We start from the raw sequence: 26875 nt of genomic DNA on the forward strand, positions 1-26875 counted from the left end.
TCTCCGTTCCGCCCCATTCCTCTGGTTTCGGTGTCGGTGGTTCGGTGATATATTGTTGTCTTTTCCTCTGAGAATCGCATTACTGGAGGATTTCCCCGGTTACGGCGACCCTAGGGCGGAGAGAAAACGGAGCCTGTGCGTGTGGCGCGGGAGTGCTGCTACCCTCCTTGAACCCCTCTCCTCTCCCGCCTTAGCCGGGGCCACCGTCGCTGAGTGACCAGGTAAGAGCCCCCCGGGGAGTGGAGCGGGGCCCGGCCGCCGCTGTAATGCTTGGTAATGGAGAGCGCTGAGAACAGGCCGCAGCCTCGGACTTTCCTGAGCGCCTGGCCGGGGACGGCTGCCCTCTGGCGGGGTTGTGATCCGCCGCCTTCTCGGGGCAGGTTTTGCTGGATCTTCTGTATTATCACTGCCATTTTCCAGCTTGTATACTATAGGATTTGTTTATTTGTCATATCCAGGATATTTTTTAAATATATTTTTGTAAGAAAAACCGCACTGTCTGGTTTAGGACATGTTATGATCTGATGTTTTTATCACTGGCGATCAGTTTCCAGCCCGCCCGATCCTCTAGATTGGTGATCTGCAACCTGTGCCTCTCGAATTGTTGGGAAACTACAACTCCCAGCATGCCCTGGCATCCTAGGAGTAGTAGTTTTCCAACGGCCACCGGTTGGAGACCCCAATGATAGAGTATGGGGCGGGCTGGAAAAAGCGTCTGTCTGAATGGAGGGCGATTCTGGTCTCTTCCACTGATCTGCAGCCTGTTGCTCTCCGGCTAGAGCGGCAGTACAACTCCCATCATGTACCTGTGTCTGTTGGCGGGCCAGAGGTTGGAAGCCACCATCCTGCTGTTTGTAGTCTGTGGCTAAGAAACTACGGACAGGATTTCTATCGCCTGTCGTAAACCGCTGTCAGGCTGCATGTAATGGTCGTTTCGCTGCACGTGACGGACGCAGAAGATCCAGCGCTGTTGGGTTTTTGGTTGCAAGTTGCATGCGATTCCGGGTTTGCTGTGTGCGTTTGGGCTGGGGCTACATGTGTGACCGAGGATGGCGGTGTAGTGGGCAGCTACACAAATGAATAGGGTTGCAGCGTGACGTGCGCATTGTTCACCAGAATCGCACAAAAAACAAAACAACTAAGAATAAGACAAGTTTTAAATGATGCGGATTGGCCGCACGGATGCGGAGAGCACATGGATGACCTCTATGTGATGTCCGTGTTTTTTTGCAATTCCATAATTGACCAAAACTAAAGTCATGTGTATGTAGCCAAAAGGAAAGTCGGCCGCCGACTACGGTGTATAGTTAGTGTCCTGACTCTCCCCAGGTGGCGAGGGAAGGATTGAGCGTTTAAAAATCCATTGTACCCACAGTCTGGAGCCAGGGCATCTGATGGCAGCAGCCGATTCCTCTATCCCCATTGATTATACGCCAGCAATCTCCTGGAAGGCTTCCTCTGCCGATTACTGGATGAGAGTGGTCACCGCTAAGGATCGGTGGGGGTCCTGGCTGTCAGACCCCTGCCGATCAGTTATCTCCTATCCTGTGGTTGGAGGACGTATTACCTTCATACTTGACACAGCCCCTTTACAACCATATTATGGACCCACCATACTTTATATGGTACCTCCAACTCCACACGGAGCATTTATTTTACGCACTTGTATTAGTGCTGCTTTATTCCGCAGCACTTTACAGACATGAGCCCCCATGAGAAGATTCCTAGGCATGTTCCGTAGCTGCGTTGCTTCTAGGGGACAATATGATGCCTCCAGTGGCATATGGCGCTCTGAGGGATGTGTAATCTAAAACCATAGGGACTCTGCCATCACACAGGACTTGCATTCTGCTTAACCCTGCAATAGCAATCACCCTAAAACGTATGAACCAGTAGCAGGCTTGTAAGTACACAAATCCAGTCTTACCCTATACGCACCAGTTATTAGGAGAACGATCGCACCTCCTGTTTTTGGCACAAAGCTTTCTACTTGTGCAGCTCTGGAAGTGGCAGCCGCCTTAGCTGTGCCAACTTTTCTATTTGCGGAAAAGTACATTGGTCAGTGGCGTACATTTCCACCTGATCGTCCTCCCTGCAGATCTTGCCGCTTTTACCTTTTTATGAAGGGTTAATTGCTTGGTCTAGGCCAGGGATCAGCAACCTCCGGCACTCTTGCTGCTGTGAAACTACAACTCCCATCATACACACACACACACTTGCTCAGCTGTTTTGGGAACTCGCATAGAAGTGAAAGGAGGATTCTGGGGGTTGTAGTTTCAGAACTGCCGGAGTGCCAGATGTGGCTGACCCCTGTTGGACACTTGAGAAATGTATTATGACAGGATGTAATGAGAATAAATATTTGTATACAATGTACCAGTTTAACTTCTGTTTTGTAAATATTGAATACAAATAGATGGGTGGGAGAAAACACAATTTATTTTTATTTTTTTGTTGTAGAAACTGTGCCCCTTTTTTGTTCCTGGGCCGTATCCGGTATTGCAGCTCTGTCCTATTCCAGAGAAGCCTGCAATACCAGACACCTGGACAAGAGTAGTGGTGATCCTGATGCAATAAGTGATGCTACTATAGCGTGCGGTCTGCCACGTACAGTAGTATCACCGCCGACAGGCTTTACTGCTAGGGTCTTCAGGGAAGCTTGGACAATCCCACCCATCTTCCAGTTTACAGATTCAAGGGAAACTGAGGAGCTGGTCCTGCTGACCCAGGGTATAGGCGTCAAAACAGCCTAGAGATTTGGGCTCTCGGACCAAAAATTCCTCCCACAGCAGGTAAAGCTTTGCCCACTTAAAGATGGACCATGGGATGACCGGGGCATTGGCCACGTGTCTTATGTCTACGCGATCCAGTTCTAGCTGAAAGCTCCCCCTTTTTTTTTTTTTTTTTTTTTTTTCCTTTCAAACATTAACCCAAAGATTGCTTACCAGAACCAGCAGGAGACATTTATTGTTTTCAGTCTGGAAGCCATGCTACTAGCGTGTCATGTGATATAATGGAAGCTGTGGCCTCGGGGACGGTAGACGATATACTGCGGTAGGCTGAGTGTGATAGCGGCACAAAAAAGGGAAACTATGGTCCTCATTTACCTATCGGGTGAGCCAAAGTGTGGCACTTCTAGGTTGTAGAGAGTGCCTGAAAAGGGGCGTGCCAAATTGGGCCACAGTTCTGGTGTAAATTCTGTTGCAGACTAAGGGTCCATTCACACGTCCGCATGTGTTTTGCGGATCCGCAAAACACGGACAGCGGCAATGTGCGTTCAGCATTTTGCGGCCTGCCCATCGCTGGCACTCTCATAGAAGATGCCTTTTCTTGTCCGCAATTGTGTACAAGAATAGGACATGTTCTATTTATTTTTATTTTTTTTGCGGATCCGCAAATGCGGACAGCACATTCCGGCCCCGTTGAAAATGAATGGGTCCGCACCTGTTCCGCAAAACTGCGGAACGGATGTGGACATGTGAATGGACCCTAAGGCCTCTTGCACATGAACGTTGTGTGGCTGTGGCCGTATTGCGGCCGCATATGGCGGGTCCGCAATACACAGGCACCAGCCCGTGTGCACTCCGCATCACGGATGCGAACACATTCACTTGAATCACGGAGATGTGGAACAGAAGCACGGATAGGAAGCACTACGGAGTGCTTCTGTGGTGTTTGTCCGTGCCTCCGCACCGCAAAAAATTTGAACTTCTGTGTTTTGTTTTTTTTGTTTTTTTTGCGATGTGGACAGATCACGGACCCATTCAAGTTGATCCGTCCCAGCCGCTGAACGGATGCACAACGTTCGTGTGCAAGAGGCCTAGGCCAGTCTATAGTCGCTATCCTATCAGATGTATGATCCAGCATGAGCCCCTGTGATAAATCTGGAGCAGGTCTAGACAACTGTTCTATCTACAGGCGAAGTAAATATTCAGGGCTCCCCCCCCAATATTGAACATGGAAGACTAACTTTTACGATGGAATATTTCTCCATTTACAGTTGAGCATTGAGAATGGATTGACCTCATTACCCAGATGAGCTGGAATGAATTTTTTATTTATTTTTCCTGGAATGAATGAGATCTTCTCGATATTGGGCCAAATCTCCACCGCGGTCGTCGCCCGGTCATGTGTACGTGCTGTTTTACGCACCTGTTATTTTATGGTCGGCTGCTGTTTTACCGCGCTGTTGGAGAAAAGCCCTAACATTCTGCAGTGACTTCTTGTACACATCTCCATCTGTGCCCAGCATGTCCATGCATGTGATGTACGATTATATACTACCTAACTGCATTCCTACTCAAGTACTTACACACCCCAGCCGTGCTGATTACGGCTAGGGAGACCGCACACTGTAGGTAACTAGCGTCGCAGGACGGTGTGGCCCCGCTTCATATGTCTGTGTGCATCTCCTCCAGGAAATGTCATGGAGCAAGTTCACTAGAGCATCTGATGATGTGTGCTGCCGGGGCTGTCAAGTTTCCTTATAAGAGCAGCTTTTATAGATTGACATCAAAAGTTGTTTTTTTTTTTTCCTTCTGTGACGTCTGTCTTCTGTGTCAGTGTAGTCTATATTTATGCACCGTGAGTGTGTGTATAGTAGAGGGGTTGTTAAAGCTGTAAAATCTAAAAATAATAAATGTTAAGCAATGTACTAATTTGTTTACCCACAAAGATTGTACCAATGAAAACTACACCTCAACCCGCAAAAAAACAGCCCCCAAGTACCGTCAGACTACTGTATCGGACCCCCCCCCCCCCCAAGCCCCGTCGGACCTCTCTGTCAGATCCCCAAGCCCCGTCGGACCTCTCTGTCAGATCCCCAAGCCCCGTCGGACCTCTCTGTCAGATCCCCAAGCCCCGTCGGACCTCTCTGTCAGATCCCCAAGCCCCGTCGGACCTCTCTGTCAGATCCCCAAGCCCCGTCGGACCTCTCTGTCAGATCCCCAAGCCCCGTCGGACCTCTCTGTCAGATCCCCAAGCCCCGTCGGACCTCTCTGTCAGATCCCCAAGCCCCGTCGGACCTCTCTGTCAGATCCCCAAGCCCCGTCGGACCTCTCTGTCAGATCCCCAAGCCCCGTCGGACCTCTCTGTCAGATCCCCAAGCCCCGTCGGACCTCTCTGTCAGATCCCCAAGCCCCGTCGGACCTCTCTGTCAGATCCCCAAGCCCCGTCGGACCTCTCTGTCAGATCCCCAAGCCCCGTCGCACCTCTCTGTCAGATCCCCAAGCCCCGTCGCACCTCTCTGTCAGATCCCCAAGCCCCGTCGGACCTCTCTGTCAGATCCCCAAGCCCCGTCGGACCTCTCTGTCAGATCCCCAAGCCCCGTCGGACCTCTCTGTCAGATCCCCAAGCCCCGTCGGACCTCTCTGTCAGATCCCCAAGCCCCGTCGGACCTCTCTGTCAGATCCCCAAGCCCCGTCGGACCTCTCTGTCAGATCCCCAAGCCCCGTCGGACCTCTCTGTCAGATCCCCAAGCCCCGTCGGACCTCTCTGTCAGATCCCCAAGCCCCGTCGGACCTCTCTGTCAGACAAAAAAATAAATAAAATAAATGAGCTTACCTCTCCTGCTCTGGACTGTACTGACGCTCAAGGCAACTTGGTCTTCGGCCGGCCTAGTGCTGCTCTGTGACCCGACGTTGCATTGTGAGTTCACAGTGCGTGCCTACGTTCACTACGCTGTATGTAGTCGCGACACGTGTCCCGAAGACCAGGGAGTAGTGAGCACAGCCAGTGGGGCGCTACACTCACCGCTCCCTGCACCTCTTGCATAGTGATGACTACTGATTAGCATCCATAAGAAGCACCGCCATTTCCCCGTGCTTTTGGGGAAGGAGGGGGGGGGGGGGAGAGTGTCTTATCGAAAAATACAGTTATCAGTTATATGTACCCTGAAATGGTGTCACTAAAAAATACAATTTGCCCCCGCTCAAAAAACAAGCCCCCATACAGCTTGATTGACAGAAGAATAAAACCCCAGCCACCCGGCATCTTATTTCGTACTCTGCTGAAAATACTCCTCAAAATGCTAAGAGGAGGAGTATTACTCTTCTGGAAAAAAAAACGTGGTTCGACCTCTAATGAAAGCCAAAAATCACCGCGTCTGACCTCTGTCTAATAAATGGAGGTCTGTGGACTCATTTCATGTATACTTCAGGAGCGTTCCTATTTCCTATGCAGAAGCGCAGTGTGAACGCATCCTTATACCGGTGCCCTTGGGACTTGGCTCTGCCGTGCCCATGAGGTCTTCTAGAAGTGGGTATTACAGAGCGCTGTGCGGGAGGCTCTGTGCACCTCTCAGAAGGGAAGACACAATGAGATGCAATCTGTGACATGGAGGGAAGGTTTGGCACAGGACCAGGGTTGCGTAAGTTGCAGTCGAGGTGCACATGTCTGTGACTGGGAATAGGAGCCCTGGATACACCCATAACTGCAAGCGGTGGGACTGGCTCTGCGCTTACGGAATAATTTAGGGAATTGGTGCAGCGTGCGGTACAAGATCTTGAAGACGTTGCTGCATGGTTACACCGTGGAAACGGGCCGTCCAGAGCTGAACGACGGCTGGCCATACCTGGACCGGCGCTGCGCGACATCTCTGTGGCCGGATACGGTTTGCTCTTTATTAGAAAGCAGTGGTGACTCTTGTGAAGGACGATGGTGCAGCATTTGGCTTGTTCTCTCTATAGGACCTCTTGCTGCACATCGCATGTGTGGCCGGGGCCTAAGGGCTTGGGGCAGCGACTGGATTACATCTCCGTACAGAGCCATCATAGAGCGTGCGTTCTGTATCTGTGTGCCGCTTGGAGAATGGAGCTGCGGGGACTCGGTGTGCATGATCCCATGTGTATAGAGTCGCCAGATGACAGTGGTGGTCGCGGCACCACTCGGGAGAGAAAGGGGGGGGCTTCAGTCACATAACCTATAACACAGGGTAAACAGCGGCGGGGGGGGGGCTTGAGAGAGCAGCAGTGTGGGAATAGATGGAGGTTTGGAAGGTGTATGCTGAGGTTTATTACTGGCACCATCGAGGCCAGTGATTGGCTGCAGAGGTCATATGTTGCTGACATGATGTCACCTCCGCACAGATGCTAATTGGGAAAGCGTGTGGATCTGATGGTTATTTTGAGCTTGCTTCTTTATTGCAGGCTCTTTCCCAGGGTTGTCTGGTTTCCTCCTGACACTGAAGACCCCTTTTAATAGGTTTAATGTTCTCCAGCCTTATGCCTTATTCACAGTGAGTTTTTGCTCAGTGTTCGGTCAGTGATTTCCAGTTTCGGGTCAAAAACAGATGGGCAGATCTTTCCATTATACCTTATGTTTGTGTCTGGTTTTGGCCTCTTGCACACAAACGTTGTTTTTTTTTTTCTTGTTTCCGTTACGTTTTTGCGGGTTCCGTTTTGCGGAAACAATTATTTCAATGGTTCCGCAAAAAACGGAATGTACTCGGTGTGCATTCTCTTTCCGTATTTCTGTACATCCGTTCCACTAAAAAATAGAACTTGTCCTATTGTCCGCATTCTGGATAAATATAGGACTGTTCCATTCCACAAATACGGAATGCACACAGACGTCATCCGTATTTTTTGCGGACCACAAAAATGCATACGGTCGTGTGCAAGAGGCCTTTGGCTCGCAATCAGTTATCGAACACTGACGTGTGAATGAGGATTTACACTTACCCTGAATGGTATGAATCTGCATTGTAATACAGCGGTCCCATTATTATCACTCAAAAATGGCATCCAGTGGCAGTTATTGTGGTGTTTGTTTTGTGTGTGCAGTTTATGGGGGCTTCTGCAATACCGCTTTAAGAAAGTCTAGCCCACCTATAAAGCCACCAAATTCACGGACCCTTGTAAGATCTGACTAGGAGATGTTGCCTTTAAAGGGGTTGGTCCATGATATCACTGCATCCCCTGCCCTCAGAAAGGGGATAAGCATCTGATCTGTGGGGACCTCTGACCACTAGGACCCCCACTGATCATGAGAACAGGGGCTGCCGCTTGTCTGCCTGAACAGGGTTGCAATTCAAGCATGGCCGATCTTGCTCCATTCATTCTCGATTTAGATAAGTGTAGATGCTAGTCCCAGCCATTGGATCTACTATGAAAGGAGCCTTCCCCCTTCTGCTCCATTCATATGAGTTTGCAGGGTCCTCGGTTTCATGATCTGTGGTGGTCCCAGTGGTCAGGTCCCCACCAATGAGGTGCTTGCTCCCTATCCCGTGTATACGTCTGCATCATAGCACAACCCCTTTAAGTGTGTAGTAGGATACAGTCCTGATCAAAAGTTTAAGACCACTTGAAAAATGGCAAAAAAATCATATTTACCATGGCTGGATCTTAACAAGGTTCCAAGTAGAGCTTCAACATGCAACAAGAAGAAATGGGAGTGAGACAAAACATTTTTTGAGCGCTTCAATTTAATGAAAACAACGAATAAACTGAAACAAGCTGTTTTTCAGCTGATCAAAAGTTAAGGCCCACACCTCCAAAAAAAAAAACTACCCCCCCCCCTCCCCCAAAACAGAAATCCAACTTCCGAACATGATCTCAGTAATGAGTAGCTCCGCCGTTACGGTTTATCACTTCCAAAATTTGTTTCGGCATGCTTGATGCAAGCGTTTCCATGAGGTGAGTGGGAACATTTCTCCAAGTGGTGAAGACGGCCGCACGAAGGCCATCTACTGTCTGGAACTGTTGTCCATTTTTGTAAACTTCCCTTGCCATCCATCCCCAAAGGTTCTCAATTGGATTTAGATCAGGGGAACACGCAGGATGGGCCAAAAGAGTGATGTTATTCTCCTGGAAGAAGTCCCTTGTCCTGCGGGCATTGTGTACTGTAGCGTTGTCCTGTTGAAAAACCCAGTCGTTACCACACAGACGAGGGCCCTCAGTCATGAGGAATGCTCTCTGCAACATCTGGACATAGCCAGCGGCCGTTTGACGCCCCTGCACTTCCTGAAGCTCCATTGTTCCACTGAAGGAAAAAGCACCGCAGACCATTATGGCGCCCCCTCCACTGTGGCACGTAGAAAACATCTCAGGTGGGATCTGCTTGTCATGCCAGTAACGTTGCAAACCATCAGGACCATCAAGGTTACATTTTTTATCATCAGAGAATAAAACTTTCTTCCACCTTTGAATGTCCCATGTTTGGTGCTCTCTTGCAAAGTCCAAACGAGCAGTTCTGTGGCGTTCAAGGAGACGAGGTCTTTGAAGACGTTTTTTGTTTTTGAAGCCCTTCAGTCTCAGATGCCGTCTGATGGTTATGGGGCTGCAGTCAGCACCAGTAAGGGCCTTAATTTGGGTCCAGGATCGTCCAGTGTCTTGACGGACAGCCAATTGGATCCTCCGGCTCAGTGCTGGTGAAATTTTCGTTGGGTCTTCCACTTGACTTTTGTTCTATAACCCTCAGGATCATTTAAGAAATTCCAAATGACTGTCTTACTGCGTCCCACCTCAGCAGCGATGGCGCGCTGTGAGAGACCCTGCTTATGCAGTTCAACAACCCGACCACGTTCAAAAAGGGAGTTTTTTTGCCTTTTGCCATCACAACGTGCGACTACCTGACAGAGAATGACAATGAATCCACATCTTCGCACAGATTTGGCCTTTTTAAAGGCATGTGGTCCTAAAATTTGGATCATCTGAAAAACAGCCTGTTTCAGTTTAATCGTTATTTTCAATTAATTGAATGCTCAAAAAATGTTGTCTCACTCCCATTTCTTCTTGTTGCATGTTGAAGCTCTACTTGGAACCTTGTTAAGATCCAACAATGTAAAAAAGGATTTTTTTGCCATTTTTCAAGTGGTCTTAAACTTTTGATCAGGACTGTATAAAACAAAAGGAGGGGTAATGGCGGTATTATTGGGGTGCAGCTTGGCCCAGATGTGACTGAAAACCATACCGATGTGGAAATCACGATGTCAGTAGCGCCGTCGTTCTATTGGACATGCAGTAATGCAGTGAAATGGCGGTTCACCACGCCACCATTACCAGTGGAACATGTGCCATGGCAGAGATGGGTCCACACCCACAGGTGATGTTTTTTGGTCAAGCGGTAGAATGCTAGCTTACATGGTGTGATGCATTTCCATGCAGGGGGTGGCCCCGCCCCCCCCCCCCCCCCCCCCCCCCCCCCCTCCCGCCAGCCTTTATTTTGGGCAGACGCTGCTATGTGATAAAAATGAAATTTTCATCTTTCCGTCTGATGTTATTCTTCACGGGGTGAAACCTTCCCTCGAATCCTGTGCACTCGGGGCCACACCTAAATCTGATTGCACAATGTGCATTCATGTCATTCCTCCAGATAACGCGCGCTGCCACCGCTCCCTCCTGGCTTATTGCACTAGTAATGTCCCATCTTCTGTCCTCCTGTCATGTTATGGATACTGGCGTTAGAAAGTGAAGAAGGCAAATTATCACTTGGGAGGAGCGGCGCAAAGGCTTCAGGCTTGATTAGGTTTCTATGCCGGCCGGGTAATGTCCATGTAATCCTGTTTGATCCGGAGGTTAGTGGCTGTTGTCCAAAACCTGTCCTTCAGCGGTCACCAGTGGGGAGGAGCGAGTAGATTCGCTCATCTGAACAAATTTACACTTTTGCGCGAGCGTCCCCACACCTCGGGACGCCCCCTCTGCCGGAAGATGAGCATGGCGGCACATCTGGCATCACCTTGCAAATCTTGCGCACGTGCCGTTATGGCGTGTATGAGTGGAATATATGTCGACAAATTCAGGAAAAGGAGTTTTTTCGAGTTGCGCGATACCAAGCACAGCCGCTGTACAATGCGCGGCACTGCAAGAAAGCCGCGGTGCCACTGAGAACACCAGTGCCTTCTCAAACAGTTGATTGGTGGGGGCCACGGGTGTCGGACCTCCACCGATCAGTTACTGATGACCTGTCCAGAGGATAGGTGATTAGTAAAAAAAAAAATCTTGGAAAACCCTTTTAAGTCTTCATCCTTCAACGCTTCTCCCCCTCCCCCCCCCCCCCCCCCCCCCCCCCCCCCCCCCCCCCCCCCCCCCCCCACCAGGCATCCTCAAACTGCGGCCCTCCAGCTGTTGCAAAACTATAACTCCCACAATGCCCGAACAGACTACAGGTATCGGCCTACAGCAGGGCATTGAGGGAGTTGTAGTTTTACAACAGCTGGAGGGCCGCAGTTTGAGGATGCCTGCTTTTAACTGCAGTATATTTTCTACACCCATCTATAGCGCCAGTCATCCTGTTCTCCCTGGTTCAAGAATAGCATTCCAGAGTGTGAAGACTGACACCTACAGATCAGGTGTTGGGAGGTCTACTCTAAATGACAACTTCAGATCACTGGGTCAGTCATACAAAGATAGCTGGCTACCCCGATGCATAATTTGTGTAGGTTCGCTGTAGGTGGTTTGACACAGAGGTTTGGTCTGGGAAAACTGGTAATTTCCTCCCAGAATGTGCTGCTGGGCTGATTTACAGCCAGGTGAGGTCAAATACTAGACCGGATTTTAAGTTCTGGTCCGGGTTTTGGCAGCACCTGGCTGTCCTTAAATAGGCAGCTGGGCTCAGAAGCCAGGTCTCTGTGTTGATCTGGGAGCCTTGTGTCTGGATGAAGGCTTGCTACCTGCTTGGCATGAAAACAGGTTGGTGCTGCTATGGTCAAGGACTCTGAGGCAGAATTGCCTGCATTCGTGTAAATTACCACCAACACCTCAAGGTGACTTTTTGTTTGAATATGACTGCTTGTTTTGTCACTTGCCTAAAGTGTGAATAAAACACTGAATTGTTTGATCCAAAGAACTTGTTGTTGCCTCTATACTGCGTCTGCTAATCCGGTCTACCAGAGCGAGTTCCTACAATTGGTGGAGGATGCGGGCAAGAGCAGAGAGTCTGGTGTGAACGCCAATATTTTTGGTTTCTGCATTTTTCAGGCACGGTTGTATGTCGTACATTAAACCAGCTGTATTACAACCAGTGCCCCACGACAAAATGGAGGCTGTTGTGAAGGCCCTCATGGAGGCTAATCTGCAGCAGCGAGAGACAAACCTGCAGCAACGCGAGGCTAATAAGCAGCAGCAGGGGACTAACCAGTTGCTGCTACAACTGGCTTAGCAGACGGCAGGAGCAACCCAGAGCGTCCACGATGCCCAGAAAGCAGTCCGTGCCTCGATTCCTAAGATGATCCCTGCAGACGACATCGAAACCTACCTGGCGATGTATGAGAAAGTGGCCATCAGGGAAAAGCTACACCGTGACCAGTTGGCTGAGGTAATCGCTCCTTTCCTGGCCCTTGAGATGGTGTACCTGGTGGAACGCTATGAAGCTACCAGGAATCTAAAGGAGGGTTCTGTCGGGAGAGGGGTTGGCAAACCCCGGAAATCTCCACCCCAGGCCCAGAGATTTGAGTCGATAAAACCCGCCCGGGATGTACCCACGGCAGACCTGGCTCCGAAAGTCTGCTGGCGGGGACAGTCAGCCCTTACATGGCCAGGCTCCTGACTCCATCGGGTTGAGCCCATGGACACATATGATGGCTACCGCCAGTCGCTATATGTCAGGAGGCTGTGTGCAACAGGTACCCCAGAGTCTCTAGATCACTTGTGCCAGGTGGAAGTGGGAGACACTCCGGTGGAGGCTCTGCTGGACTCAGGGAGTCTGGTGACCCTAGTAAGGGCTACCCTGGTGCGGCCCACTGAGTATACTGACCGGAAAGTCATGGTGATGTGCATCCACGGAGACTTAAAAGACTACCCCACTGCGCTGGTGTCTCTAACCACGGTGGCTGGTAGATGGACCCACAAGGTGGCTGTCGCCACAAATTAATAGGGAGAGACTTCCTGGCACTGTAGCCTGCTATGAGAGTGACTGCTAGGGTTACCCCTGTCTCATGGGTATCAGAGTGGCCCGGCTCAGGGGGGAGACCAGAACCCTGGGAACCTGAGACTGAAGGGCAAGCCGTAGGGGTGACGCCCCTTTGGTGGAAGAGGGGAAGACGTGGAGGACTTGCCGCCGGGTCCTGAATTGGCAGACCTCAAAGTCTCAGGGGATAATTTTGGTACCGCCCCAAAGTCGGGACCCAACACTATCCTGCGCCTGTGAAAATGTGTTAAATTGTAGACGGTGAACCACAACAACCTGGGGCAGAGTCAGTGTTTCCCCATTTTGTGGTTCATCAGGATATGTTGTATCAGGTAAACCAACTACGGGGTGAGCTTATTGAGCAGTTGGTGGTCCCCAAGGCTTAACGCAAGCTTGTGTTAGATCTAGCCCACCAACACGTTCTCTGTGTTCACCTGGGGCTGCAGAAAACTCTGGATCGTATTCTACAGCGGTTTTACTGGCCCAGCATATTCAAAGTGGAAGAGTTTTGTAAGTTTTGCCCAACCTGCCAGATAACTAGGCCCCAGCCACATTTCCGTAGTCCCCTAGTACCTCTCCCGATTTATCGAAGTACTGTTTGACCGAATAGCTATGGACCTCATAAGCCCAGTACCAAAGTCCGCCAGAGGGCATCAACACATCTTAGTCATTCTAGGCTTACGCCACTCGGTACCCGGAGGCGGTGCCACTGCGACATGCCTCGGCCAAACTCATAGCTAAGGAGTTAATGTAGATGTTTTTCCGAGTAGGACTACCTAAAAGGGGTCCCTTGGTCAGTCAGAACCTCTTTATGTCCAAGGTGATGAGGGAACTCTGTAAGTTGCTGCACAAAACAACTACGGACGTCCGTTTACCAACCGCAAACGGACAGTCTGGTAGAACGGTTTAACCAAACATTGAAAAATATGTTGAAAAAGGTAGTGTCTAAAGATGGGAAGGACTGGACCTCCGTCTGCCCTATCATGTTCGCAGTGCGAGAGGTACCTCTGGCCTCTACTGGGTTCTCGCCCTTCGAACTGCTATATGGCAGACACCCTCGCGGTCTCTTGGACGTTGCCAAAGAGGCGTGGGAACAACAAGCCACTCCACATAAGTGTCATTGAGTACGTTACCCAGATGCAAGATCAGATAGACAGTGTTGCCTCTTGTTAGGGAGCATATGGAGGCAGCTCAGCGAGCCCAGAGTCGGGTCTATAATCAGTAGGCTCGGGTCCGGATCTTTAACCCGGGTGATCGGGTTTTGGTTCTGGTACCGAACGTGGACAGTAATTTCCTGGTACCACTACAAGGTACTCAAGAAAATTGGAGATGTAAACTACAAGGTACCCCAGCCAGGGCAGCGAAAGCTGGAGCAGGTTTATCATGTGAATTTACTCAAACTGTGGAAAGATAGGGAAACCTGTACAGAAGACAGTCCACAGCTGGGTTTTCTAGGAGAAGAGGTTCCGACCCCTCTTTCTGATGCAAGAGAGGCGGCTGCCACAGTAAAAATTGCTGACAGACTCAGGAGGCCAGGGAGTTCGTTAGTTGGAACATGAATGTGTTCTCGGATCTCCCTGTACGCACTTCCCTAATACAGCAGGACATTGTCACTGAGTTTCAGGCAAAAGTCCGATATTTTATTTATTTATTTATTTTTAAAACCATACTGGGTGCCCGAGGCTCGGCGACAAGCCATATCGGAGGAGGTGCACCTAATGTTGCAGCTAGAAGTCATTGAGAAGCCAAAAAGTGAGTGGGCCAGTCCTATAGTATTGATACCCAAGCCTGATGGGACGTTTCTGTTTTGTAACGACTTTCGAAAACTTAACGAGGTTTCCAAATTCGATGCGTATCCCATGCCCTGGGTGGATGAGCTCATCGAGAGGTTAGGACAAGCCCGGTATTTTTCTGTTTTCGACCTCACGTAAAGGGTTACTGGCAGGTGCCCTTAACGGAGGCTGCCAAAGTGAAAACTGCCTTCATCACGCCTGAGGGGGTTGTATCAATAGAAGGTCTTGCCCTTTGGTCTGCATGGCGCCCCTGCCACTTTTCAGCAACTAATGGACATTGTGCTTCGTCCACATCGTCGGTACGCTTCGGCTTACCTGGACGATATTGTTAAATTAAGGCGATACGGAATTGGCCCTGACCTGTCACCACTAGGCAAAAAGTCATTCCTGGGAATAGTGGGCTATTACATGAGGTTTGTTCCCCACTTTGCTACTCTAGCCGCGCCCTTGACAGGGCTCTTGAAGGGATGCAAGTCAATGATGGTTCGCTGGGATGATCGGCTGGAAGGGGCTTTCTCTGCTTTGGCCCTGTGTGGGTCCCCGGTATTGTTGACGCCTGACTTCAGAGGCATCGGTCTGTACTATAAACTGCCTTTTGAAGTAGGCCTTGGTGCTGTACTATCTCAGGAAGTCAACGGGGAGGAGCATCCCGTGGTCTTCCTCAGCCGTAAGCTGACCCCAGCCGAGACCCGGTATAGTATAGTGGAGAGAGAGTGCCTGCCTGCCTATCAAGTGGGCACTAGAATATCTAGCCATTATTATTTATTGGGGAGAAAATTCCACCTGGTGACTGACCGCTCCTCTCTCAAGTGGATGAGCCAGGCCAAGGATAGAAATGCCCGGGTCACCCGATGGTTTCTCTCCCTACAAAACTTTTACGTTTTCTGTGGAACACAGGGCAGGCCGGTTACAGGGAAACGCAGATGCCCTTTCCCGGGTACACCCTCTGGCTTGTGTTAACCCCCTCAGGGTTGAACAAAGGGGCGTGGTGTATGTGACACAGTGAGCGGTTTGGTCTGGGAAAACGGATTTTAAGTGCCGGTCTGGGTTTTGGCAGCACCTGGCTGTCCTTAAATAGGCAACTGGGCTCAGAAGCCATGTCTCTGTGTTGGGATCTGGGAGCCTTGTGTCTGGATGAAGGCTTGCTACCTGTTTGGTGTGAAAACAGGTTGGTGCTGCTATCAGCAAGGACTCTTTGAGACAGAATTGCCGCATGGTGTGAATTCCCACCAACACCGCAAGGTGACTTTTTGTTTGTATTGTCACTTGCCTAAAGTGTGAATAAAACACTGAATTGTTTGATCCAAAGAACTTGTTGTTGCCTCTATACCGCGTCCGCTAATCCGGTCTACCAGAGCGAAACCCCACAGCGGTTTGTTTTCCTGTCTCAAAAAATGTGTACTTCTCGTCTCCTTCAGCCAACGAAAGCGGTCCGATTTGCCTGCAGTGTTTGCACATGGGGTCCCTCGCTATATACACGGTCGCACTGTGTACATTTTCACGGGGTATATACTCCTCCTTGGTTAAAAGTATCCTATAGAAAAAGAATAAAAGATATTTAGTGTGACAAAAAGATACCGGGTGAGATGGTATCTGAGAGTTTCCGTCGCGCTATACCAGTTACTTCCTTAAGGGGGCGCCAGCTCTTCCTTGTGACTCCATTTTCGGTTTTAAATGTCCCTGGACCCATGTTAGACTTGCGACTCCTGCATAAGGAACCCTAGGGACTTGTGTACTCGCGTAAATGTTTCTCTGGGAAGTGCATCCCTTTTTATTGAAAGCAAAGGGAACGCTCGCCTCTCCATGACATCACTTTTTCATTTATCCTAGTAGCAGATTCCAGGATTGTTTTGTGCGGTACACGCCCGTTTTATTTGGCCGACTTCTCTGCTGCCATGAAAATAAAAGTGGATCGCTCTCATCAGCGTGTATGTTCTTTGGCAGAGGTTGGAAGTAGTAATAATACCGTAAAAATACGTCCGTGATCTTCTGGCCCCTTCTTTATTTATTTTTTTGTCTGAATGATAGATTGAACGGCGTGTAAAAATGGAACTGCTATAAACACGGTGGCGATAGATTGCGGCAAATTTACAGATCCTGATATGTAGAGGGCGTACACTTAGACCAGGCAGTGTAAGGCTACATTCACACAACACACACAAATCTATTAAACTATCAGTTTTTTATGGCCATTTTGCATCAGCGTGTGCATCCATTTAAAAAAAATATTTTTTTTCCCCTGTGCATTTTTAACATCTGTTTTGCATGCATTTGTAACATCCATAAAAAAACTGATGAATTCTTTATTTTATTTTTTTCAAACCCCAACCCCTGCAGTGCCCTCAGTATATATTCATGCCCCTCCACAGTGCCCCACAACATTTAATGGGCCCCATACAGTGCCCTCAGTCTATAAAGTGGCACTCCCACCACCTGTTAGTGCCAAGATTTAAAAAAACAAAAAAAAACTTTACCATGGGCACGGCTGGAAACACTCGCTCTGCAGGACCTGGCGCTCCCAGCGCTATAACATCACATGATCACACTGGTAGTGTCAGGTCCTGCTGCCTCCAGTGCAGAGCAAGTGTTCCTGGTGTGCCTTTGACAGGGCCAGGTAGTGAAAATGTGATCACACCTGGTCCTGTCAAAGTGCAGAGGGCGCAGCAGTTGCAGAGAGGACATAGCCTCTAGGTGTAACGGTAACGCCCCCGTTGCTCCTAGAGTCTCATTTGCATATAATAAAACATCATTTTTCTCGGTAATGCGGGCACATATGAACATGGGACCAACACAGATGCCTTCAGCTGCCAAGCGCACATGTAACAGGTCATCCAGTGTTAAGGTATTGGGCATGGTAGTGTTATTTGTGCACTGAATAGCAGTGTTGTAGACATTGTATGGCGGTATTCAGGTATATCGTATGCATGTTTTATGGCCGGCCATTTCTGAGAACTGTGTAAAAATGGTAGACGAGGGCCCATTTTCTATAAACCCGTGTGCTTCCCTCATTAAACCCCGGATCCAGGCTTCATTATTTGGTTAGATTGGAGCATAGGTAACATGAGCAGACAGGTCCAGTATGCAGCCCGTATAGCATTGGTTATTATGGCCCCACTTTCTGGTAGACTGGAAGCAACTCCCTGTTTGCCGTCTATTTAAGTCTCGGAAAAAGCCAGAAATGAGAGAGCCCTTGTCTCCGGACATTGTTCCCGCTCTGTCTAGACTGCTGACCTTTGGACATGTAAACCCGTTTAGTATTTCTTTTTAGTGAGGATTGTGCTTCTAGCTATTTCTTGTAGCCATCTGCTATGGGGTGCAAAGAAAATAAGTAGCGGTCTGACGACTTTCATTTGTGGTGCCTTACCCCTAAGGCCCCTTTCACACGGGCGCGAATTCAGTGCGGGTGCAATGCGTAAGGTGAACGCACTGCACCCGCACTGAATCCGGACCCATTCACTTCAATGGGGCTGTGTAGATGAGCGGTGATTTTCACGCATCACTTGTGCGTTGCGTGAAAATCGCAGCATGTTCTATATTCTACGTTTTTCACACAACGCAGGCCCCATAGAAATGAACGGGGCTGCATGAAAATCGCAAGCAAGTGCGGATGCGGTGCGATTTTCCTGCATGGTTGCTAGGAGATGATCGGGATGAAAGCAACCCCGGACCCCATTCAAGTAAATTCACTGTATTATGTTCCCTTATTACATGGTTATAAGGGAAAATAGCATTCTGAATACCGAATACTAACTAAAATGTGGTTTGAGGGGTTAAATTTTTTTTTTGAATTTTTTTTAACTCCCCTCATCCTCTTCGCACAGCTGCCATCCTCTTCTTGCTTCTTCTTTCAGAACCTGCCAAAGGACCTTTTAAAGACGTAATCACGCTCACCACATGGTGAGCGCGATTACGTGAAGAGGTTCGGGTCTGGGTACCACATTCCGTTTTTTCTCACGCGCGTGCAAAACACATTGCACTCACACGAAAAAAAAATGAACATTGGAATGCAATCGCAGTCAAAACTGACTGCAATTGCGCGCATACTCGCGCGGTATTCCCGCAATGCACACACGACGCATCCCGAGCAAATCCGGGACCCTCGTGTGAAAGAGGCCTAATAGTGGCCATACGCAGTACATTAAAGGGGTTGTCCGGACTAAAGTGGCAGATCGGTGGGGGCCCGGCAGCTGCCTGTGCTATACGGTGTACAGAGCTAGAAGCAGACGGCGCTGTCCACCATGTAGTGGCCATGCTGGGGTACTGCAGCTGGGTTCCGATACAAGTGAATGGCTGGGGCACTGCAGTACACTGGCGTCAGAAACTGCACGGTATATGGAGCCTTCTGTACACTATACACGGCAGGCAGTGATCGATGGCAATGTCAGACCCCCCAACCAATCTGATATTGATGCTCTACCCTGAGGATAGGTCATCAGTATCTGTAGACCGTATAACTGGCATCATGGCAGCCCTCTGTCATTGTGTGGATTTTGGTTCTGGGTAGCTATGGTGCTGGCGTGCTCCAGTAATGGCCGCACAGGCTTTAGCACCCGATATAGCAAGGACTGTAGCCGGTTTTGGACAAAATGTGGCCCTGGGCGAAATTAAGTGGGGCCCCCAAATTCTGAAGTACTGTATCGACAGTCACATTTATTCACTTGACGCAAGGGGAGAAGTCATTGCCATGGCCCACGATTGGTTGCAGGCAGCGTCAACATGGATGAGGACATCCAGGCACCTGAGCAGAGGTTGGAGGGCATCGGAGCCGAGAGTCAGGAAGCCGGTAAGGCTCAGTTCACACTTCAGTTGTTTGGTCAGTTATTTCCATCAGTTATTGTGAGCCCAAACCAGTAGTGAAGGCTACTCAGAGATCCGGTATAATGGAAAGATTGCCTCCTGTTCTGTGTTTTTGACCTGCACCTGGTTTTGGTCCACAATAATTGACAGAAATAACTGAAGTGTGCACTCGGCCTAAGGCTTAGTTCACACGAACGTGTTTTTTTTTTTTTTGTGTTCCGTATACGGTCACATTCATTTCAATGGTTCCGCAAAAAAAAACAAATGTACTCCGTATGCATTCCGTTTCCGTATTTCCGTTTTTCCGTTCCGTTGAAAGATAGAACATGTCCTATTATTGCCCTCAAATCACGTTCCGTGGCTCTAGTCAAGTCAATGGGTCCGCAAAAAAACGGAACACATACGGAAATGCATCTGTATGTCTTCCGTATCCGTTCCGTTTTTGCCGAACCATCTATTGAAAATTTTATGCCTAGCCCAATTTTTTCTATGTAGTTACTGTATATTGTATATGCCAAACGGAACGGAAAAACGGAAACAAAAAACGGAACAACGGATCCGTAAAAAACGGACCGCAAAACACTGAAAAAGCCATACGTTCGTGTGAACTAGGTCTAAGGGCACATACAGACGGCCGTTGCTCGTTTGCAATATGCAGGTACCCCCCCCAATCACTGATATGGATCCATTCACTTGAATAGGTCCGTCCACAATCCAAAAGGGGCTGTGTGGAACGGAGGCACGGAAGCATTATGGGGTACTTCCGTGGTGGTTTCTCTCCATGCCTCCGCACCACAAAAAAAATAGAACATGTTCTATTTTTTTGCAGTGTGGATGGATCATGGACCCATTCAAGTTGAATGGGTCTGTTTCCGTCTGCGGCAACCGCACAGATAGTGCCCGTGCATTGGGGACCGCAAATTGCAGTCCCCAATCCACGGAACGGCCGCACAACGGCCTGTGCATGAGCCTTGAGAGGGGGGAGTTTGTGCAGAGGACAGGTCCTGTACATTCTCTGGAGGCTATCTCCCCTCCTGTTAGTCCGGGGTCTCAGGAGAGAGGGGCCGGCAGCACATATGTCTGGTCATTAGAAGGTGTCATTCTGAACTCTCCATAAACCAGGGGAGCAGGCTAGAGGAGGCCATTATATTCTCAGTGCAGGGCCTCCAGTGTGTGAGAGAGAGAGGTCTCGGGAGACCAGGGACCAGCGCTCCTTTTTGCTGTGCTCTTCTCAGGTGCAGCCACCATCTCTCTTCCACATCTGTCTGGGCAGCTCAGCAGGGGGCCCCATTATTTATATAATATATATATATTATATATAATATATATCTCATGGACAACCCCTTTAAGATCAGCAGCTATAAAAACCAGTCTGGTTGTCGGTCGTGTGTCCTGTGCCAGTTCTTGCTCTGCAATAATGAAATGGGAGCTGAGGTGAAGGTTGGCTTCAGGGTGTGGTGGGGACCTCCCTCACTAATCCTTTTCATAAGATATTTAACCCTCCGCTTGCAGTTTAAGCTGGTGGCCATACACTTCACATAGCCAGACACCTCATGGGCCCTGCACACTTGCTCGCTTAACAGAGACGGACACCTGGAGGCGGCTTACCTCCCCTGAGATCAAAGGGATTGGATATGTTGAAATCTAACAGCATGACCCTTCTGTCCCTCCAAAGTCAGGCCACCCACATACATGTCAGATGGTCGTCTATACTCTTAAATTTGGTAGGTTTGGCGGACGTTAAATGAATGTTTATGGCTCTGGTTTATTAATCGATCATTCAAAAGTTAATTTTTATTTTATTTTTTAAGCTTTTCTCCAAATGTATTTTCCCATAATTAATCCTGTAATAACTCCAAAATGCTGACTGGTCCCTATCGATCACAGGGTTCCCCGTGTAGATGCTTCTCATGTTTACTGTCCCTTTTAGAACCTGCCCCGAGTTTCAAGCCTTCTTGCATTTCATAACCTATTAATCATTTACTGAAACGCCTCTCGAATATAATTTCCTAGTCATTCGGAGTCCTCCCGCCTGTATAATACACCTGCGCCATCACCAGATGAATAACCTGTTGTAAAATACACCCTCTCTCTTTCCATTCGGTCACCAGGCCTGCCAACCTGGAATGGCACCGAGCTGTAAGAATAGATGCTCCAGAATTATTACACGGGGAATGCAGCGAGTTACTAAAGGTTAGAGGTCCTCTTTATGTCAACTGAAGAGGAGTCTCTGCTTCAGATGCAAACGCCCTGTTAACGCTGGAGATCCTGCAGAGCTGGCATCCAGATACTTGTGTACTGCAGGAGTAGGTGCGACCCCCCCACACACACACACACACGTACCACCCTGATTCCTAATTCCGTCTGGCACTTCTGCTGCAGCCCTACTTCCAGGGCTCTTGAAGGTTTTTGCCACGTTCTGCGTTTTTTTCTATTCATTCACTACTTTAGATTTGTCCCCGGTACCAGGTCTCTGCTGTCTGACCCTGTAATAAGTCAGTAGGCACGTGGCAGAGCTGTAGATGGAGTCTCCTACGCCTTCATACTCGGTGAGGACCTTATGTGCGAAGTACCGTGCTCCTTAGGGTCCATTCACACGTCCGTTGTTTCTTTCCTGATCTGTTCCGTTTTTTGCGGAACAGATCTGGACCAGTTCTGTACCCATTCATTTTCAATGGGTCCTGAAAAAAAATCAGACATTGAGCTGTCCGATTTTTTTTTTTTTTTTTTTTTTTTTTTTTTTTTCAGGACCCATTGAAAATGAATGGGTACAGAACTGGTGCAGATCTGTTCCGCAAAAAACGGAACAGATCAGGAAAAACAACGGACGTGTGAATGGACCCTAAGGGTGTTGCACTCTTGCAGTCGGCCCTTGCACTCGGCCGTCGCACTCTCATTACCCCCATCTTCCATGTCTGGATCCTCTCTGTGTTACACCTGGAATGTGAAGTGTCAGCCTCGGCTCTTGTATTTTTAGTCTCCGGGCAGATTCCTTGCAAGTGTTGAGTTGTGGAAATCTTCAGTTCAGATATTTTTAAGCCTGTTTGCCTTAAATAGGTGGTGGAGTAAGAGCCGCGCGTCCCTGCTCATCGCACTTCACAGTCTTTTCAAGCCAAGCCCTGCTAAACAAAATGCAGCGACCTCACACTTTTAATTAGGCAGCGGAGAGAGGGCCTCAATCAGCACGTCTGTGTTGTCTGTTTACTGTGACGTGTCTTGTGCATGCTGGATCATTACCTGTCCCGGGCATCAGTCCTGTTTAAAATGTTCCTTTTTTCTGTTTGCGTTTCCACAGTTGACCACGACATTGTGACGAAGAGCGCTACACCCCATAAGCAACATGGACTGGCTGTGACGACGCGCCTCGTGTGCAGGCAGCTAGGATGAGTTCCAGCAGAGCCGGCCTCCACAGGGAACCACTGAAATTCCACTCGCATCAACATGTCAAGCGGTAAGCGGTCTGCGTGCGCCTGGACAGGTTATGTAGACGGTTATTGGTAACAGTGCAGGGATGCAGGTTGCCCCCCCTAAACATGGCCGCGTCCCTTATATGACAGGGGATGTGCTCTCACACGTCGTGCTCTCTAACATGCTGCCTGCAGATTGCACTGCATTCTCAAGGTGACTGGTTCAATTTAAAGGGTCATTAACATTTCACAAAACTTGTCCTATGTCAGAGACATAGCAAATCTGTGTGATCGGTGGGGGTCTGAGTGCAGAAACCCCCCACCGATCCGTAGAGGGGAGAGAAGCACGCACATGAGCTCTTTTCTCGGACTCTAGATGGGCCCATAAAATTCTATGGAGCCCGTCTCGTGCAGCAAGGACCGAGAGCGCGATATGCAGGTGCTTCTCTCTCCTCTTCCTAGAGATCGCTGGGGGTCTCAGCACCCATACCCCCCACCAATCACAATTTTTGACATATCAAAAGTTTTGTGAAAAGTTAGTGATCCTTTAAATGTAGTATTCACCTTTTGGTGGAGGCTTTCTTGTACCGGTCTTCCATTTTGACGCTGGTCATGTGACCGCTGCAGCCAGTACTGTGCCCACCCCCCCCCTCCAAAAAAAAAAAAAGAAGTTAAACGACCCCCTTTAAAAAGGTTATCCCATGAAAAACATTTAGCACTTACCCACGAAATGGGTGATGGATGTATGACTACTGGGACCCAAAGTGATCACACGGAGGAGGAACAGCATCTCTAGTGGTTGGTGTGTTTTTGTGGGATAACCCTTTGACCCTGTCCCAAGGTTTGATTGCCCTGGTTATCTTCATTAAGCCTGGTCTATACAAGCCGTGTGGGAAGCGGCTAACTGTTTAGCCAGATCATGTAGTATATAATATATGTAGAACTAAAACCAATAGTTTGAGCTGAGGGCGCTACAGAGCGACTGACTGCGGTGTCCATGTCTTTCGCAGGGCTTCTGGAATGCATTTAAAGCCATATCACAAGGTCCAGAAAAAAGAATCTCTTCTAGAACAAAGATCAAACAAAGGCATGCATCTGAACAACCAAAGCTCTGCAAAGGAAGAAAAGCGTAATGTCGCCACCAAGAATTTACCCTGTACGGACAATCCGCCCCGCAGGCCGCTGGGCACGCTGTCCCAGAACACCATGTGCAATACAGCAGGGATGAGCTCCTCCAACAGCTTTGACGTCAAAGCAAAGAATGTCCCACCTGCAACCATCCATCAGGGTGACGAAGGAGAGGGCACGTTGGATAGCTGCGCACTCATCAAGCCTGGAAACACGAAGGAGAAGATTGCCTTTTTTGCCTCTCATCACTGCAGCAACAATAGGAACAGCTCAATGAAGGTGAAAAACACTGGGGACATGAGTGGAAGAGCTGCTAAAAGGCGAAAGAAATCAGCGGATCTTAAACGCATGAAGAACCATTTGGAGAAGGTGCAGGAAGCGCAGAAAAAGTGCCTCCTCGCCGAATCTTTCCCAAGTAGAGTTGAAGACTGTTCAATAAATTTCGTCACTGATGGTGATGGGATTCTTCCTGGAAGACCCCTTTCTGTGATAGAGATGGTAGAGTTTCTAGAGCAAAGAGCAAGTGCGTTACTTTCCGATTGTGCTAAAACTTTCTCCAACTCCCATCCTTCGAAACCTACTGGAACGTTGAAATGTGCCCTTCAGCCCATCTCCTTGATTGCACTCGGAGCAAGTGAGAACCCCCCTGAGGTAGACAATTCAGAGAAGGCCGAACTGGACTCTGTGTGCGTCTTGGAAATGGTTGCTAAACTGGAGTCTGAATGTCTGAGGCGCCAGAACGATCGGGAATCAGGAGGACTCTCGAGGAACAACAGCTTCAGGAGGAACGTTGGCCGGATGCTTCTTGCCAGTGGCTCACAGCCAGGAGCTAGCCGTGCTCACGATGATGCAGCGGATCCTGAAAAAGACTCCGCCGCCTCTGTGGTGGATAAAAATGGCTCTCAAAATGAAGACCACTGTGCTCCACCTAAGCCTCAAGATTCAGAGTCTTTGCCACCTATGGAAGACTTTTTTGTGGCCAATGTAGACCTTGAACTTGTAAGGGAGACCTATCTGAAAATGAGGTGTAGGGGTGACGTTGAGATAACTGTGGATCCTTGTAAATTATCTATTTCTGTCTGTATAAAAGCTGTTGAATGTGATTCGTTTGAGAGTCAGACGGTGAATGATGGTGCACCTGATGAAAAGGTGGAGTGTTCAGACAGGATCCCTGATCCCTCTTGTAAGACTGAGGATGTCTTAATGCACGCACAGGACAAAGCTTTATTAGTGGACCCTTCGCCAGGGGTCTTGTTCTTTAAAAATGATGAAAACGATGCAAAGCAAGCACATGTAAGGATCAACCCTGAAACAAAGTCGCAGGCAGGCGCCCCAGAGAAACATGCCTTTGACAGTACTCTGCGTATGCAGCAGAGCTCAGTGATTGCACAGTACGCCGTCTCCATATCCTCACTCGGCAACGTAACTCAGGTACTCGACACGTCCTCCGTAAAGAGGCAGGTGTCTCACGATTTTCTCGAGACCAGGTTTAAGATCCAACAGCTCTTGGAGCCTCAGCAGTACATGGCTTTCCTGCCCCATCACATCCTAGTGAAGATATTCAAGTATCTCCCCACCCGATCACTGGCCGCCCTAAAATGCACTTCCTGCTATTTCAAATTCATCATCGAACATTACGACATTCGACCGTGCGACTCGCTGTGGGTGCGGGACCCTCGCTACAAAGACGACCCTTGCAAGCAGTGCAAGAAAAAGTTTGCGCGGGGCGACGTGTCCCTTTGCCTCTGGCACCCCAAACCGTACTGCCAAGCTTTACCTTACGGCCCGGGTTTTTGGATGTGCTGCTACATGTCTCAAAAAGAGAGCCGCGGCTGTAGGGTGGGGCTGCACGACAATCGCTGGGTGCCGGCTTTTTACAGCTTTAACCGAACAGTCTGCAAGAAGTCTAAAGAGTCCGAGGTCGAAGACGACTGACCCCACCCGCAGGCAGGCAGGAATTGTACTGGTCTCGTGGGTAAAGATTTTCATGCCCCATGGTGTTTACATTGTACATAATCATGAGGGTTTTTTTTGCTTTTCATGGGGTCGCGAAACTGCACATTCTTTAACACAAGAGCCTTTACTTTTTCATTTCTTCAAACTGGATATTTAGCCCTTTTATGTAAATAACTCCTGATGATAGATGTACATATAAAATCTATTGCTAGCCGATGCCACCTAATCTTTACAATGCAGCTATGGAAGTGGTCGTGGCTCTAGGTATGCGTATGTACGGATGGATTTTTTTCGTGTGTGCGTGTCTGTCGTCCCCCGTCCCCCCCCCATCATTTTAAGTGTCTTGTTAAATCTGTATATTCTGTACGACGTTTCTAAAAAGAAACTCTAAAATATATAGGGCTTGAAGCATTTAAAGTGTTTATCATTGGATTAACTGGAGAGAGATGTACTGGGAAGCGGCACAAGTGTCTGAAATACTGTGATGTTGTATAGGAGGAGGATATTGTCTGGCTTTACTTCAATAAAATTGTGCATCCTGAATCTTGCTGAATGCACTGTTGTTGATGTTTGTTTTGTGTGTTATTTTTACTTTTTTGTTACTTTGCACTTTTATTCTATAACGTGTTACATGCCTTATTCGTATCTTGATCTTTTGCGTGTGATTTTATTTATTTTTCTCTCCTTTTATAATGTTTTCAGTATAGTTTATAGATGTATAATTTGAGAATGTTTAAGCATTTTTTTTAACAGAAAATCTGGTAAATTAAATATATAATAACTAGTCACCTTGTTTAATGACATTCACTATAAGAACACTTCACTGAATCTCACAGTAGGTTGAAACTTTTTTTATAGGAATTTAATAAAGAGGGCTTCTAACTTTATGTAAATTAAGTTGTAGGGTTTTCTTCTTCTTTTTATTTTTTTTCTTCAAAGTCTTGAAAGGGG

The 26875-nt window shown here is 48.6% G+C and overlaps 1 protein-coding gene across 2 annotated transcripts; it reads left to right on the forward strand.

Annotated features, from left to right (window-relative positions):
- On the forward strand, positions 1 to 26756 carry FBXO34 (F-box protein 34). Of its 2 annotated transcripts, none has more exons than XM_040411736.1 (3): positions 1 to 221; positions 22729 to 22884; positions 23851 to 26755. In XM_040411736.1, the coding sequence occupies exons 2-3, from the start codon at positions 22817 to 22819 to the stop codon at positions 25901 to 25903; spliced, it is 2121 nt and encodes a 706-aa protein (XP_040267670.1). In that variant the 5' UTR covers positions 1 to 221; positions 22729 to 22816; the 3' UTR covers positions 25904 to 26755. The 2 variants fall into 2 exon arrangements, with proteins under 2 accessions (XP_040267670.1, XP_040267671.1); XM_040411737.1 differs by lacking the exon at positions 1 to 221 and adding an exon at positions 21497 to 21626 and having other exon boundaries at positions 23851 to 26756.
- Positions 26757 to 26875: the final 119 nt, after the last annotated feature.

This window comes from Bufo bufo, chromosome 11, assembly GCF_905171765.1.
Source record: "Bufo bufo chromosome 11, aBufBuf1.1, whole genome shotgun sequence".
Lineage (NCBI taxonomy): Eukaryota > Metazoa > Chordata > Amphibia > Anura > Bufonidae > Bufo > Bufo bufo.